We start from the raw sequence: 17,625 nt of genomic DNA, 5'->3' as shown, positions 1-17,625 counted from the left end.
TCATTTATATATTGAGAAAACGTTTACAGATATTCAGCAGATGCTACATGTGGCAGAGGTGGAAAGTGTGTTTTGCACAGATGTAGGAACATCTGTAGAAGACACTGTATAGTTATATAGCTGTGATTATGAGTGATAATTGACTAGCTGGACAGGCAGTTGATGTTTTAATGAAGCATTTATTAAAACTTTATGGTGGTGTTACGAGAAATAAAATAAAATAAACACCGCTGAAGGCATCAACTCTTCAGGCTGGGGATGCTTTTCCCCCACCCTTGGCTTGTGCTGTGCTGAGCTGTGGCCCCATAAAAGACATACATGTATTTTGAGTCTCTGTTTCTGGCCTTTCAGAGCCACAAGGTGCTGGCCTGACATGAGAACATCAGTGAGGGAACGTACCCTTACCTTGCTGAAGGACAGGACATGGTAGAGAAGGTGCTGCCTTGTTTCTTCAGCAGATATTAGAACGAATTTCTAGACTGTGAGGGTGGGGAGGCCCTGGCACAGGTTGCCCAGAGAAGCTGTGGCTGCTCCTGGATCCTTGGAAGTGTTCAAGGCCAGGTTGGATGCACCCTGGTCTAGTGGAGGGTGTCCCACGGCAGGGGCTGGAATGAGATGATCTTTAAGGTCCCTTCCAACCCAAACCATTCTGTGCTTCCTCAAGGATTTTTTTAGCTGACTAAACCCATGTTAGTGTGGGGTGAGGGCATGGAGAGAATCTGAGGAGGTTTATGAGGGTGGTGGGGGTTGAAGGAAGTGGCTGGTCCCTGGCTGTGTCCAAGTGACAAAGTAAAGGAGTTGAGGAAAGCTTCAGAACTTGGGACAGGCAGCCAAAAGTTGAAGCAGAGCAGCCAGAGGTGAGTTTCTGAGGATTCACAGAGAAAAACTAATGTGGTGACCACAGGGCTCACGTTTTAGATGACCTGAAGGTGTCAGAAGTATTTTATTACTATGAATATTGGCACAGAGTGTATCAGCTGGTGCAGCAGGGTCCTCAGTGCTGAAAATGAAATTATTTTGCTATTGATAATAGTGATGCCACTTGCAAATATGAGTTTGTTCTATCACTGTAGCACGTGGTCCCTGATAGCAGGTTGGGGTTTTTTTTAGGAATAGAGTAGCCAGTGGTACTTCATCAATATTTGAAACTCATCATGTGAAACTGTTGATCTTTGCATGACAGACATCCCTGATGAAACCAGTCAAATAATCCTGAGGGTTTTGGTTTTTTTTTTGCCAGAAGATTCGTCTTTCCTGCATTTTCTGTGTCTAGGGTATGACTCCTACAGCGATTAAAAAGGTTTGAGCTGAAAAATAGGGGGATACAGAAATATACAGAAATATCCGTCACTGACATTTAAAAAACTCCCGAAAAAGTTTATTTTGAGATTGGCCTTTTGCAAGACCTAAACAAAGTGTTCTTGGGAAGGCTGATTTAGAAAATGTGTTCACAGCTACTCCCATTTTTATGAATCAGAAGCGTTGTTCTAAAATTAAATAGCAATAAAACGGAAGCAAAAACCCACCCCAAGCAGTTCTTGAGAGCTGACCGAGAGATCAGTTCTGAGTAGGTGTGAGGCTTAAAAAAAAGTTATGTGCAGAATCCTTGCTATTTTTACTCTCACTCATGATTCTTGCTTTCATGATTAATACTCTTAGCATCACTGGGTGACTTGTGCAAGGGAGTCCTGTTTTCCTGGGTGAAGTCCTGAGACCCAATTTGGATATAAGTTATTGTATAGTCTTGCATTTATTGGCTTGGCAAGGAAGATGAGTTCCCTCCACTAAAATCCAGGAGGTGACATTATCCTTGCCCCTGCAGTGTGGGAGATCTGACAAGACAACCATAGGCTGAAGATCCTGAAAGTCTAAGGGGGCATAAGTTCCTTGTGGAGACTTCTGGGTGGAAAGCAATAGCTTTCCTGAGCGCATTAAAAATATCATTTTAAAGAAAGGAAGGGAAAAAGTAATAATTGACTGTTTCTTGGAAGGTGTTTTGGGCAAGGTCCGGGGTGGGAGCTCAGTGCAGGTGTAAGACCAGACTCCAAGATGCTCTGTTGGATGTGTGATGATGGGGAAATTAAACCTGGATGTCCTGGAGCAGTTCACATGAAAGGGAATCCAGTTTGGGATTTTTTAGAGAAATTGGGTGGGAGTAGCCCCGTAAATGTGACTTGTAGGACTCTGAGTTAAAAATGTCTTGTCTTGTGGAATTTGGTTTTGGATAGACCTTGGCAGGTGCCTGCTGGCTGCCCTTACATGTGCTTGGCAAAAAGAATAGTCCTTCTTTTCTTGCTGTTGTACCAAGGGGTGGCTGTGAGGGCTGGTTCTCTTTTTTTTTGGCAGATCCTGTCAGTCAGTGTAGCTGCCTCTGAATGCAAAGCACTGACAGGGATGTGAGCACATATAGGACTAAGCCCAAGTGCTGATCAGCTGTCCTGTTTAAATAAACCAGACACTGCCAAGACCTGAAATGTCATTTTTCCTAAAAAGTGTTGGAATCAGATGGCAGATGTTTGCTGGATTCTGGTTTGCATTTTTTTTTTGTGTGTGTGTGTTTGTGTGTTTTTTGTTTGTTTTGTTGTTTGTTTTGTTTTGTTTGTTTGTTTGGGTTTTTGTTTGTTTTTAAATGGCACTGACTGCTGCAAAGACATAGAAGGTGGAACTGGACAACAGGAATTTTGACTGATGAGGGACTTCTGAATTGGGCTCTAAATTAAGTCCATGAAAATAGCGTTTTGTGTTTCCTGCTGGGTGAGTTCTATCATTTGGCTGATTGGTCCCACTCAGGGGGTCTGACTGATTGATCTGATCCATGTGGCTGGTGTTTTGAGGTGATAGTCAACAGATGATGGGGGTTGGAACGAGAGCATTTTTAAGGACCCTTCCAACCCAAACCATTCTATGATTCTGCGACTTTACGTAACAAGATGAGATGTCTCAGGATGATAAGCACCTGTTTGTCTTCAAGCTACCCATCTAAAAGGCTTCCTGAGTTCAGCTCAGTTTCAAACACAGGGGTGGGAGAAGACCAGGGTGTTGCAGGTGGTTGCTGTGCTTCCTTCTTGCAGTTCTTTTTCCTATTGTAAAGGGCACTGGGGACATTGACCCAACCTTATTCATGTCCCTGATTCAGCTGAGAGCTGTAGAAGATGCCTGATCTTAAATATGCCTTATTCTCAAGTAGTCTGTGTATGTTGGGTACTTAAGATGAGTGGAAATGCTATACCAAAGTGGGAGGCAACCTCATGGAAATTGCCTGTTGTCATGGAGAAGGTGACAGCCACCTTGTAGGTGACAGAACAGGAAGGATTAGGATGTGATGACCTCCCTCTCCTTGGTGCACCTGCTTTGTGGAATGCTGAAGGTGGGGATGTCCCTGGTTCACAGGAGAGATGGCAGGATACAGATGGGGCAGTAATGCCTTCTTCTCCATGGTTATAAACATCCAAATCACTCATGAGAAGGAAAATTTAATGAAAAAATGCTGTTCACTTTAGAGGTTTGATGTAGCCTTCAGTGTGGCAGGTTTTTGTGTTAAGTCCATCTCTAGGTCCTGGTCCGTATTTATACATAAGATAGCCAAGAGTGGAATGTGTAGGCAGGTCTGTGTATCTGCCTGTCATCTCTCTTATTTTCTTCCTTAATACTGCAGGGCTTTTTGCTGTAAATAAGTTAAGAGTCTCTAATTGGGTTTATTTTACTTTCTGTTATCTTACTGCTGCTTCTCTCTGTGTGTATCCTGGGCTCTGGAGTGTGCCAGGTAGGAAGGATGAGAAAATTGCTTTGTGAAGCAGGTTTGTCTCTGTTGGTGTAAAAAGTATGAGGCATTTGGCACCAGAGGAGGATGAGAGGAGAACAAGGACCAGCTGAGTTATGAGGGCTGTCACCACCTTGCATAAATGCCTTCACCACTCATCTTCAGAATTTTGGCTTTGAGGTGGGCAATCCAGACCATCCCTGCTCTGGTAATTCCTTAGTTTCTTGTTTCTTCGTGTTTCCCCTCCAGGCTTAGCCATTTATTTTCTGTGCTGCTGCACAAATGCTGACTTGAAGAGCAGAAAGATCAGCCCTCTTGAGTGGCTGGAATAGGAGGACTGGAAGGGACCTTTATGATTTGTACAGACCATCTCTTACCCCAGGGGCAAGAGTAACTGTACCAAGATCTGTTTCTGGACAGATCAGCATCCTAATCCCTCCAAAAAGCAAGACTCAGTGACCCTCCTACAATCTATTCCCCTTCTTCACCAGTCATTATCACTGATTTCTTCTTATGCCCAGATCAGATGTCACACCCCCCTGCAGTTTAAACTCAAGCTGCTGTCTTCGATCCACGAAGAATGTGGATAACAGATTATACTTTTATATATATATATATATAAAGCAGATTATATATTATTATGAAATGACCATATAAGGGGCATAACTGTATTAATAAATATGTAACAAATATAACATGTAATAAATATAATAAATATAAATATTAATAAATAAGGTACACCGTAATGTGGCAACAGGTAGAAAGGGGGTTAACATAAGATTCTAAAATGTAGGGGACCCCTCATAAAATTGACAAAAGGAATTGGGGGGTACATTTCAAGGGTACAGAATAAAACCATATTAAGCTTATAGTTTAATATAAGTCCAGACAGCTCGGGTAGTCACTTGAAGGTGGTGAATGTGTAAATCTTGGAAGTTTCACAGACTTCTTGTTTAGTCTCCACTTCAGGTTCCACATCTCATAACCGTCAGGCTTTCAGCTCCCTACGTTTTTATATATTTGAATATTGTGAACATTCCTAGTTCTCCAGATTATATGGGATTTGTTTCTTCCACCCCAGAGTGCAACACAGAGCTGTTCAAAGCAGTAAATTTCCCTCAATAAAATCCTGTGGGGTCTTCAATATGAAAGAGAAATTGTCACTTGCTATAATTGAAAACATTTGGCAAGGGATGCTCTCAAATAAATAATTAAACACCCCCCCCTAGGAATTTGGAAGAAATAGTCCTTAAAAGGTTTCCTACTGGTACTTTGAGAGGAGAGACAGGCCCTTCTTCTAGGAGGTAAAACTTAGCTGATGTGTTCAATAGCCCTTTTGAACGAGCCTCCGTTGCATTGTGCAGATGCTCAGGGGTGTGGATGTTGTGGCAGGCTGCCGCTAGCAGGTTGTGCCACATCCTAGGTTGTGTCCCACAGGGTTGAGTCCCCCTTCACCCTGTTCCACACACAGGAATCTCACTTCACCCAGTCTGCTGGAAGATGCCCCTGCCCATGGCATGCCCTTGGAGGTGATCTTCAAGGTCCCTTCCAACCCAAACCAGTCACGGAACTCTCTGATTCAGCTTCATTGCTGGGAAATTTTGGTATTTAAAATCCTGGGGGATGTTGTGCAAGAACAGAAACCCCCTGAGGGTTGTTTGTCTCATCTGAATTTTAGGTGTGTGACTTGGACCACTCAGGTTGTCCTTTGGAGATGCTTTCTCTTGGCTGGCTGCAGATGACTGACTAGGGGAGACAAATCCCATCTGAGGTGGGTAGGATTGGTGGGCATCGTCGCTTGTAGTGCTGTTTCATTGGGATTTGCTGGAAAATCCCCAAGGTGGAGTGAACAGTGGAGTCAGGACCTGGTCCAGCATCACCTGTGTCCTACCTTGGCAATTGCTTCATCTGCTCCAGGCCTAGGGGTCCTCCTCATTTTACCACTTGACCAGTGGGTGGCATAAAAAAAAAAAGATATGTTCTGAAAGTAGGGTGGAAGAGGGGACAACTTGGATTCCTTGATTGCTTTGCAGTGGCATTTTCACTCATGGTTCTGCAAAATCTTGAAGATGGTAAAGGCTACACAAAATTGCTCCTGGTAGGGCCTGGCTTTGGGTGGAATCAGCAGATACATTCAGCAGGAAAGTCTGCTGGTGCCACCCCATGTTCAGCTTCCCTCCAAGTGGGCTGGAAAAAAACTGATTATCTAACCAGCGTCGACCTCTAGAAATGCTGTGAGCCCTGGAGCTGCCCATGGACCCACCCTCCCACCAGCCACATCCCTGGTAGGGGCTCTTCACCAAGGACACAGGGTTGTGCTGACAGCCCTTACTGATCCCTTACTTCCAGGGGAACGGTGTAAATCTGTGTCAGGGCATGTTTAGGTTGTACATTAGGAGAAAGTTCCTTACCCAGAGAGTGACTGGGCACGGAAACAGGCTTCCCAGGGAGCTGGTTGTGGCCCAAAGCCTGACAGAGTGCAAGAAGCAGTTGGACAACACTGCGAGCACTGGGGGTGACTTTTGGGCATGTCTTGTGCAGGGCCAGGAGTTGGACTTGATGATCCTTGTGGGTCCCTTCTGACCCAAACCATTCTGTGATTCTACAGCCCTAGGACACTGCAGCCCTTCTGCACTCATGAAGCAGCTCCTTACTGAGAGATGGGATCATCTCAAGTCAACAAATGCTACAAAATAGGGGAGAGGGCAGTGGGGTTTCTGCTTCTCCACCATTCAGGACCCAGCATTACATTGGCACACCTGATTGCACTGTCTGGGCAGGAGGTTTCAAAGCTGCTGGATCTTTTTTGCATCCTCTGTTCTGGCAGCCTGCCTTTTGTGTCAATCCCAATTAACCAAAGATGTGTTAGAGGGAGAAAGTAAGTTTTTCAGGAATAACTTTAGGGAAGGATTTGTGGGTGGGTAGGGGACCTTCCAAAGGAAGGAAAACCGTGATGGAGTCGAGAGGAGATGGGAAATGTGAAATGGTGTGAGGAAGCCAAGGCTGGCGCTCGTACAAAGAGCCAATATTGATACAATGACGAGGCAGCGTGTTGGAGATAAAGGCAGGGCTGAGACTGACAGCCGTGGGAAGAAGGAAATAAAAGAGATTCTTTATTATATTGGCTGCCTTTTTTTCTGCCTGTGAATTAAGAGCCTGGATCTGAATTAAATGCCGAGGGGATGGGAGTTGCGTGGGGGAAGAATCGGATCGGTTTGAACCACCACTGTGCAGAAACAATGAACAAGGGATCTGAGAACAGGGATTTTCCCCCCCTTCTCCCTTCTTTTTCAGATGCATTTTGTAGTATTTTGCTTTGTGCTCCTGCCTAGTGTAATGTCACCTTGAGCCTCTTTTGGTGTTGTTTCCCACCCCCTGGTTTACAGGCTGGCAGTGTAGCTTCATTTGGTCCTTCATTTGGTTTCCAGTGGACACACTGGTTTTCCAGTGGACTTCAGACTGACAGAGGAATTAGAGTACAATGATGTGTGATCTACAGTTGTGTAATGTTGATGATTGCAGGCCAGCCAGTGTGCTACTGTTAAAAGTATAGCGGGGGACTCTGTTTGAAGTGTTAATTAGCAGCAATTAATAAGAAGTGAAAAATTAATACCCTATGTCAGCTTTCTTTGCTAGTTAGTTATATCAACACCAAAGCTCAGAGCTATTTTGAACTTGTGTTTGCATAAGAGTTTGGTCTTGTAGTCACATAGTATTGGGAAAATCCTGAAGTGCTCTCCTACCATAACTGGTAAATCCTAAAATAAGAAGCCAAGCAAGAGCCTCTGAAAGATCCAGTTTTTTTGGGATGTGGGTGCTCTCGACATGACTCTTTAAAACCAGTAAGTTGTCCATAGCTTAAGCAAAAAATGTATTAAAACAGAGTTAAAAACCTGGAAGTGTTGATGGTGTTACTGAATCTGCCTAAGAGATTGTGCATTTCCCCCTTTTAATGGAAGTGGGTTCAAACCCAGCCCCAGATGTGCCCACTGAGGGTGGGTCCCAGTCATTCTGCAGACACCTCGGGCAGGTTCCTGCTGATTTTTCCGTCCATTTTCCATTTCTGATCAGGAGAAATTCCCTGATCCAGGCGAGTGAGCCCCTCTTATCTGCCCAGGTCTAGTAGCAGACCTGGGGCTTGACTGCATAAGTAAAGCAAATACTGTTGTTGTCTGACTGGGCACCTTCAGCTTTTTATCAGCTCATAACTTTGTTTTATCAGCATCGTAGGAGCGTCACAAGATTTAACTACAATACCAAGAGGCTTATGTTTCTTCTTGGTATTTATATTGTTAGCCTTGAGTTCTCTTTAAAATGATGGATTTCTTGTGTTTAAATTGATCTCTCTGTTTCTGTTCTTCGAATTTTTTTTTAGCAGACCCTGGTTACCTTCCATCACTGTCTGTTCCTAGGCAAAAATGAAAACAGCTGAGTCCACCCAAGGTTTAGCTTAAGCTGACACTTCCCCTCCTCTCCCATTGAACAAGCTTGATGTAAAATCCTGATACTTAACTAATTTATTATTAATGATATTTACGTAAGTGTTCTCTACCACAGGAGAAACGTTTTTTTTTTTTGACTTTCGGTAAACTGATTGCTTTGAGTTTTGTAGTTAATTGAAACCTAATATACACTGGGGATGAGTGATGTGTGTGTTCTGAGGTTAGCTGCACTCAAAATACTCATAGTCTATAATACACTTAATTCATTAGCAAGTCTCATGTCAACGAAGAATAAAGATGAAGTGCTGTGGTGGCCACTGCAGCGGGGAAGAGATGATTATTATTTGTGGAGTGCTCAAAGTATACTGAGCACTTTACGAAGAGACCAACAACTGTATTGCTCTGAACTGGTTTATGATCTCAATTTTTAAATTTTTTTTTTTTTAACTTTCCTTAGCAGGTTCCTTTGGGATGAGGAACACAAATTGCTGTTAATGAGGGATTGTATCACCTGCCTTGGTAATTTGCTTCCACCAGGGATGCTTTGTGGACACCCGTGGTTTAATTCCAGTTGTGGCTGCTCCAGCAGACAGTCCCACCGTGGTCCAGTTAATGGATATCACACTTAGACTTGACATGCTTCTCGTCTTTTTCAGTTCCTCCTATAGCTGCTCACACATTTAAAATTCCTCTTTAAAATTGTCATTGGAACGGCCTTAAAAACTGGGAATGAAAAATCTCCGACAGAACACTCTCCTTCCTTCTGTTTTATAACCACCATATCCAGTCTTCTAGAATATGCCTCCAGAGTAGTAAAAGTTGAAAAAATCCCATAATATTTTTACAGTCTTATTACTCCTGCTTTGCCTGGCCTCGGGCAATAAACTTTTTTCCTACTCTTAGTCACACTTCTCATCGAGCATTTGGCACTGGTGCTGCCAGCACAGTCCTCTCTGCCATGCAGCTCTTGGAGGCATCCACTAATAAGCAGGACCAGTCTTCCACCTTGGATATTCTGGGCACACAGCTTCCCTGCTGTCTGTCTTTGCTTTAGCATATCTCGTGTGAATAGCTGGCTCCCTCTGTGCCCATAATCCCAGCTCTTGGTTTCTCTTTTTCAGTCCTCCTCTGATACCTCACAATTCATCACCATCTCGGAGAGTTTTTACTGAAAAGCTCACTTTGGAGTTCTTTTTAATCTACTCCTAATGGTGTATCTCAGGGTATTGCTTGTCTGGTGGCTTACTGTAGCTAGAAATACAGTTCTCATTTAGTCTGGTGTCTGATGTAAGATCTGGTCACCCTCTATGGCCTTTCTTGTATAATTTTTCATTTTTGTGTGTTTTTATTCCACTTTATATTTACTAGGGTCATTACTTCTGGAAGAATCTCCTCTGCCAACATAACCCAATTTAAAATGAGTTAATATTTGCTACCCTGCATGTTACTAACTGGTATAGTTACTTTAGGTCCATCTTCATTCAATAAACAGTTGCAGCCAGCACTGTTTCATTAGGATATTTGCATTTTACCTGCTGAATTTTATTTTCTAGAGTTACACCAGTTGCCCCCAAGTATTTTCTCTTCTGTGTTTCTTCTGTTTCATTATCAGAAATCTCCCCCCTTGGAAGTTTGAATATTTATGGAGTGAGATATATCTCTCAAAGTGTTAGCAGTCAAAAAGTTGTAAGTCAAGGCCTGGACTTGCTGGAGGGTGGTTGAGTTGAAATTTTCTGCCCCTTTTTTTGGGCAGGAGTTGTGCCACCCTGTGGGCTGGTCCTCTCTCTGTAGGTGATACTGGGAGCTGGAGTGAACTTTGGGATGTGAAGCCTGTGGATGCTGTTTATTACCTTATTATCTTCTCTGTTGTTATTGTTATTGCTGTTATGATATTATTGCCACTAAGGTCCTTTGTTGTGGTTTTCATCCACCTCCAGCTTCAGTTTGGAGGTGAGAGCAGGATCAAAGGGTTACAGTCAGAGAATCACAGAATTGTTTAGGTTGGAAAAGACCTCTAAGATCGTGAAGTCCAACTCTATAAAGATGGGATAACGTGAAACCCACTAGGAAGGGCTGAGGGAAGGGGTTGGTGTAGGTAGAACAAGCCACTCATTGTTTTTTTTTTTTTCTTTTTTTTCTTCTAGCTTGTCCTCCAGGCACTCCCTGCTGCAGGATGAATTAGGAAGGCAAAGCCTCTTCCTCTGAACCATGGAGACGAGGGCATCTTTCATTGCCAGCATGAGAGAGACCCAGCATCTCTCCCCGGAGAAGGGTCAGAGCCCAGCGAACGGCAACGGGGAGCAGTTTGATTCAGGTGAGCTCCCCTTCACCCCCAGGGGTTGTTGTCACTCTTGCAGCCCTCCAGCTCATCACAGGCAGAGGTGGGGACAGCTGGGGATGGTTGTACAGCTCCCAGGCCTTTTTTGAGTCTTAACGGGTTGGACTGTGTCCTGTGATTGATGGGGTGGGAAATAGGAGCTTTTCTACTTCCAGATCTCTTCTACAGTACATACCAGCTATTCAAAATTTAAATAAAAAGCAATGGAACACCTTTCCCAGGACATCATATTGTGTTCTCACAGTTTCCCCACATTTTTTAAATTTTTTTTTAAGAGAGGAGATGAACGTGCAGAAATTACAGCGTTTCTCCTTTGTTTTGATTTTCACCCTTGTTTCCTTCACAATTTCTTTTTTGAGAGCTTCAGGTGAGAGGGATTCACAAACATTACACCAACCAGAGTACAGCTGGGCACATGTTGTCCTTGTGCTCAGAGCTGGATGCTTTATAATGCTCTGGGATGGGCAGCTAAAAGTGAGGATTTGCCTAAGTTTGGGCATCGTTGTGGTAGATACAGGAAAATAAGGTGCTACATTCTGGTGATTTCTTATGGAATTAGGTACTTAAAGTTCCCATTTCTAACCCTAACAGGTGGAGACCGTGTCTTATGGTGAAGGTGTATATTATGTCTAGACCTAATCTACTTTATTTCTGATGCCAAAAAGGAGATCCATTTTTATACCAGTTTTTCACTGCTTCTCCCTCAGCTTTCAGTTTCTTCACTTCTTGTAGTGACTCAGTGATTTTCCTATTTCACTCGACATTATCCATTGGAAAGCTGTGACCAAACTTTGAATCTTTGCTGTGTTCACTACTGAGCTGGGGGGGAATACCAGTTAAAGTGTGAGCTGTAGACCTTCAGGTGACTTTTTAAGCTTTTTAGGGTGAGGGTGGGCTGTTTTGCACAACCCTTTGTTCAGTGCAACCACGTTCTGCAGCTTTTGCTGTGAAAATAATGCAATAATAAATGCGTGTGGTCTTTTGAGAGGCCACAGAGATGAGGAAAAATGAGAGGGGTGTCCTGTAAAGAATGTCACCTGGCTGTGTTGCTCTGAAAATGTGTGATAGGAACTTACCTGGGGGAAGTGTCACACATGGCTCCCTCATCTCATGGATGTTCTCTGGGGATCCAGGAGGTGTTGTCATGAGAAACCTGGATTCATCCCACCCAAAGGAAGGAGGACAGTCTTATGTTACCTTAGGGAAGAACATAAATATTTCCCTGAGTTCTTCCATGGACTTACAAGAGTTAAAACCTCCCTTCATAGGGAGTGATTCACAGAGGTGACTATGAGAGCCCTCTAAACATCTGAGTTGGGAGCTGAGGTGTTCAAAGACACCTGATGCTGCCTTGTATCCCCCGTGAAGAGAAAGATGGAGCTCCAGAAGGAAAGTCATCCCATTTTAACACAGGTGCTGAATTGACTTTGGGTTGAGGTGCCATTTGGAGCTTCCCCTTTGTACCCACTGAGGATGAAGAGGAGACAGGGCAGAGCAGAACATCTCCATCCTTGTAGATCCTTGTGATGCAGACTCCTCTCTTGAGGTGGGATTCGTGTTCTGCAGCCTGGTTTAGTCACCACTGGGTCCATTTATATCCATGGAAGGGTGGTAGGAGCCTTTAGGATGAGATTCAGTTGTCCAGCTGTAGGCATTGGTTTGGAATGAGAAGAACTGTCTGGTGATACCTGAATTTCTTTGAGAATATGTGTCTTGGTGACTCTTCCATGGCCATGCTGAGGGTTTGTGGTTGATCAGGTGCTTGTGTGTCCCCCCCACTCCCCACACTTGGTGTGTTAACTGCTAAAGCACTTCAGTTCTGTTCACTCAAAGAGTCATGAATGTATCTTTGTGCTATAAATAAGATGTCTGAGCAATGTGCTACAAATATGTTCTCCTTCAGTGAAGCCTGCAAAAAATTCTGTGTTTCTGGAGCCACAGGTTTTAGGTCTTTTTTTCCCCTCTATTTCCCACATAGCCAGACATCCTGGGAAGCTGGTAACAGCTGGAACAGTTGCATTTTTATAGTGTCAATGCATGAGCACTTTAAAGCCATTGAGAGGCTCACAGATAATGACTTGTTGATTTTATTTGCCATCCTGGGCTTGTTTATACATCCCCGTATTGTGAGCCAGCCAGCCTTGACTCTTTCATTAAGAAAAAGCTCTGGACCTAAGTACGAATAATTGGAAAAGGAGCTGATATGTAAAATAGGTCTAAGGCCAAATTTGTTGCCTTTCAGGGTGTCCTCTGCTCCTCAGCAGTTGGGCTTTTCTGGTGGATGAGGAGATTTGTGTGCAGTCCCAGGGTGGTGCTGGGTCCTTTGGGCTGGTCTCATCCCTGGTCCAGGCTGTCTCTGCTCTGGATCCAGCCCCCCCTTACAGATTTCTAACAGGGAACAGAGTCCATTAAAAACACAAACAAACAAAATAGCATATTTTGGAAACATACAATCCCTTCAAAATTCTTTGTGATGAAAGGAAGCAAAATAAACCACTGATGCTGTGATGAATGAGTGCTCTGACATTATTTTTACAGACCTTGTAAAAGTAATTTCCTGATAAAGTCTGCAGATAAAACACAGTAGAGAAGCCAGACGGGTGATGTGTCAGAGAGAAATGAGCTGACAGGGAGGGAAGGCTGCAGCTCTCCCTCTGCCTCCCCTCTGGGTCTTGAAGTCTCTCTGTTTGGGTTTAGAAAGGAGAGATCTGAGTGATTTTTTTTTTTTCTTAAACAGGTGCTATTGTGAGTTTTGCTGGACTGCCTGGGGATGAACCTGCTGGTGGGGCTGTGGGAACAGTGGGGCCAGTGAGTCTCTCTGTGTTGATGTGAGGCAGAGTAGGTCAGGGTTAATGAGTTTATGAAGTACAGGAGGACTTGATGCATCCATAAATAGCACCTTTATGGTAACATTATTAAAAAAGCTATTGCTGAATTCTGGAGAAGACTTGGACTCCCTGGAGACATCACTCCTTGTAAGGGCCACAGATTATATACTGAACTGAGTAAAAATCTCTGCTCCCACAGCTCTGTGGAATAGTTTCCTCCCATAGGACAAATGAAGAAGGCTGGAGAAAAGGAGATGCTTGCCTTGACTCACAGAGCAACAACAGGAATGAAAACTGAGACTATACAAAGAGCATCGTGGGCTGAGAGAAGTGGCTCATGCTCTGAAATAGAAGTATCTGAATGGAAGGAAAGAGAGCCCAGTGCTGCCCTGGAAGTCACAGAATCATAGAATTACTCAGGTTGGAAAAGTCCCCTCAGATCATTGAGTCCAGCCGTTCACCCAAGCCGTTAACTGCCAAGGCCACCACTATACCATGTCCCCATGTGCCACATCTGCATGTTTTTTAGATGCCTCCAGGGGTGGTGACTCCACCACTGCCCTGGGCAGCCTGTTCCACATGTCCTGTTGATGTCAGATACCTTGGGGTGAAGATGTCCTTGGGGTTATTGAGCAGCCCATCCCGACACCACATACACAGGGGGTGCAGGAGTAGGGAGCAGCCAGGCAGAGGGGATGATGAACTTTAAGCTTTTCAAAGTCAAATGCTTTTGACTTTTAGTGGGATGGGGATTGGTTGTGTTCAGGATAAGGAAGTTGCTTAAGCAGTTTCAAGCCTGGGATGGATAAGCATATCTGCACATCTACTTGGGGACCAACATGCTTTATTTTAGGAGCTCAGTCTTTGAAATCTCTGCACCTGGCTCTTCTCTGCAACATTAACTCCGCAGGGTAGCAGGCCTTGAGGCTGAAAAATATCCCTGTTCATCTAAATTGCTTGCCTGCATGATACAGAATTTTTGCAACAAGCTCCTACCTTATGGTTAAGTTGTGGCTCATTGTTCAGTCAAGGTTGAACAAACCCCTCATTTTGGGTCAAATATCTCAAGTAGAGACAACTTCAGTGCCTGCAGGTTTTTGCAGTGATTGCAAAAAGCCAAAACAAAGCCCAGTCTTTATTCTGTGTTGAATTTGTCTATTTTTAGGTTGTAATCATGGGGTTGGGTTATTTCTTGTCTTGCTGAGTTGAAGAGTCATCCGGTAGCCCCTTCATCACTGGATTAAGTGTTGATTTACATCTTCATATTTAAGCAGATTATTTGAGTTTGATGCAGCAGCGTGGAAGTGTTTAACTGATAGCTCAGCTCTCTGCTTTGGGACTCCCAGGCTCTTTACCCTCCACCAGCTCTGTCTCAAAAAACTCTCTTCTGATCCCTTTTTTTCCCCTCATCTATGTGTTCCTGGCGCCATAGGCAGCAAATAAAAACCCATGTCTTCCCCTTTTAATAATGAGAGATTCCCCTTGCACAACATAATTTTCTGGCCCTGAAAACTCGAGACCTGTAGCAATAATTGCAATAAATTAACCCTGCCGTTTTCTTCATAAAACTGTCTGGGGAGGGTTCTTAATTCAGTTTGTCATGAGTCACTTTAATTACATCATGACCACGCTGATGAATGTTTGGGCAGGTAAAGGGTCTTGCAGAGTTTGCCTGATAAATGCTTATTGCAAAGAGCTCATTGCTAGACTGTAAATATTTTTGCTCTGGGGATGAAACTGGGCTCGCTAGATTGCTTGGGAACAAAATGAAAACAATCAGATTTGGCTGATTTTCTGTAAGTGAAAGAAGATTTATTTTTAATTATTGCTCTCTGTGTGTTTCAGCGATGGTTTGGGGCCTTGGCTCTGCTCAGTGCAGTTATAAAGAAAGAAAGAAAAGAAAGAGTAGTCATGTCAAGTCCTTCCCTGTGGGGAAGGATGATGTGGGGCAGCAGTGGGATGGGGAGACATGATGTAGAGCCCCAGATCTGGAATGGGGCAAGAACAAGTGCAGGGAGCAAGAAGGCAGTAGTGGTCTAGTGAGGGGTGCTGGGGGATTTTGGGGAAAGCATCTAGGGGAGAAGGGAGGCACGGGGACCTTGTCTGAGATTTATGAGTGGAGGGATGCTGAGGAAGGAGAGAAAGGGTGGCAGAACTGAAAATGGGGCTCCCCAGCCCCAAAGGTTGGGGGGTTTGTTCCACTTGTTGCTCAGCCAGCAGAAGCAACTTCTAATATTGTCAGCAGGGCACTGCTGTAGTTCACAGTACTGGGTGACCCACTTCAGGGGCACAAGCAAGGTCACTGCACCCTTATGATAGTGGGCAGGCAGCCACCTCCCTTGCAGCAAGAGAGTCATCAAATACTAAATAAAAGAGCAGAAGTGCCTGTTGCAGTATATGACAGTTTTGTTCCCCCACTGCTATGGAAGCAGAGTCCTTTCTGATCTCAGTGTTGGCTGCTGACGTCCCAAAGTTAGCTGAAAGCATAGAAAGAGCTGGTCAAAACACAGATCTTTAAGGCAAGCTCTCTGTTTTCCCTTCTGTTGATGTTTATACTGGTTGCTATTCTCACCCTGAACTCTTTGACACAACTTTTGCCTTCTTTGGCTGTGTTTTAGGCAGCTTTTCTTTCTTTCATTCTTTTTTTTTTTCTTTTTTTTTTCTTTTTTTTCCTTTGCACAGATGAGGGCTCCAGCATTGAGGATGCAGACTTCAACTGGGACGAGTTCCTGGAGGAAACAGGAGCCAGTGCTGCTCCCCACACCTCCTTCAAACACGTACGTGCTTTGCCTGAGCCTCGCGGGTGTTCCGTGTGTTCCCTCTTCTGCTTTTCAGGGGGTCCCTGGAGAACTAAGTGGTGTCTGACCATTCTGGGGAGAAATTATCCCTCCACATATGTGACAGCCTGCATGGGAATAGCCCCTCCAACTGCTGTTAGGCGACCTTGGTGTGTTTGCAGTCACAGCTCAGAGCTCCGTGTCTCTGCCACTTCCTTATCATGTGCTTCCTTATTTTTCATTTTTGAGGGCTTGTATTGCTCTTCTTTTGCTTATAATCCACTCTTTTTTTTTTTCTCTTCATCTATTTCCCCTTCTGCATTTGTTGCTGTCCATCCCAACCTGTAGAGATACATCTCGCAAGAGTTGTCTTATTTCTCCAGAGCTCCTTTTAATGCATGATTTACTGACTAGCAGGGTCACTCAGCCCTGGAGTACAGCATGGTCTGCAGGAAACGATCTCTCAGCCTCCTGCCTGGAGATGCTGTCTCAGAAGTGTGAGAACCAGGTTCTGGGGCAGGTGTTGCTTTTGCTGTGGTAGTTACAGCTTGGTCTGTGCCTCTGGTCTGTTTAAGCACAGGCAGCATTTGAAGTCTCTGAAATATTTACTGGTGGAGAGTATCAGAGAACACTTTGAAGAAAGGATTCTGTCTCCAAGCAGAGCCCATCCAGGATCTTGTCGTTTTGGGACCAACTTCTCCATCTGCCACTAGTTGTTTAATACCTTCTATTCCATGTGTGTAATGTCACATGAGGACATGGGACAGAAATTAAGCTTATTCTTGACTTCATCCCAGTCAAGGGTGTGCACATGTGGCCAAACTGGTAGGTTTTTCCAGGACATCTTTGTCATTCAGCTTAAAGACTGTGCTGTAAGAGATGTTGGGGCCGACTGGGAAGGTGCTGTGATACCTTCAGTTGAGTGAAGCCGTGACAACTCCTGGTGGTTCTCTGTCCTCAGCTGCAAATCCCATGAAGATGATGCTGTTCATCCTCCCCGCTGACCCATAAGATGTGGGAAGCAGCCTTACACTGTGTCTCCTGTCTGGCAGAGGTGTCCTTTGGGGACAGTGTAGTTGGACCGCAGTGAGAGGGATCCTTCCTGAAGGACCTGTTGCTGCTTTAAGAGAAGTCTCCATTTGGATGTCTACTGTTAAATCTCACAGAGTTATGGAATTTTCGGGGTTGGAAGGGACATCTGGAGATCTAGTCCAACCACCCTTGCCTCCAAGTGATTTTGTGCCTTATTTTGTAGGGCTAAGGAGCTACAGGGATGAAAAACCTTTCCTTTATCTAGATCTGAAAAAATTATATAGTCCTCTATTCCCTGTTTTGAGTTCATTTTAACAACAGTGGAGTACTGGAGGATGAAGGACCATAATTCTCTGTGCTGGAGGACTACAGGCAATGCTTATTGTAGATTTTATTCTTCATCCAGCAGCTGTCTGGAGTGAACATCTTGTCCCAGTTTTCTGCTTCA

The 17,625-nt window shown here is 44.2% G+C and overlaps 1 protein-coding gene across 1 annotated transcript in view; it reads left to right on the top strand.

Annotated features, from left to right (window-relative positions):
* The first annotated feature begins 10,350 nt into the window (after nt 1-10,350).
* SFMBT2 (Scm like with four mbt domains 2) overlaps nt 10,351-17,625 on the top strand; it is a 100,433-nt gene continuing 93,158 nt past the window's right edge. Inside the window, exons 1-2 of the mRNA XM_027903548.1 lie at nt 10,351-10,516; nt 16,051-16,145. Coding sequence (XP_027759349.1) covers nt 10,411-10,516; nt 16,051-16,145 — 201 coding nt within the window. The 5' untranslated portion in view covers nt 10,351-10,410. The remainder of the gene's footprint in view (nt 10,517-16,050; nt 16,146-17,625) is intronic.

This window comes from Empidonax traillii, unplaced genomic scaffold (assembly GCF_003031625.1).
Source record: "Empidonax traillii isolate 1590-97213 ecotype Southwest subspecies unplaced genomic scaffold, ASM303162v1 scaffold980:size574330, whole genome shotgun sequence".
NCBI lineage: Eukaryota > Metazoa > Chordata > Aves > Passeriformes > Tyrannidae > Empidonax > Empidonax traillii.
This window is presented reverse-complemented; position numbering and strand designations above follow the sequence as displayed.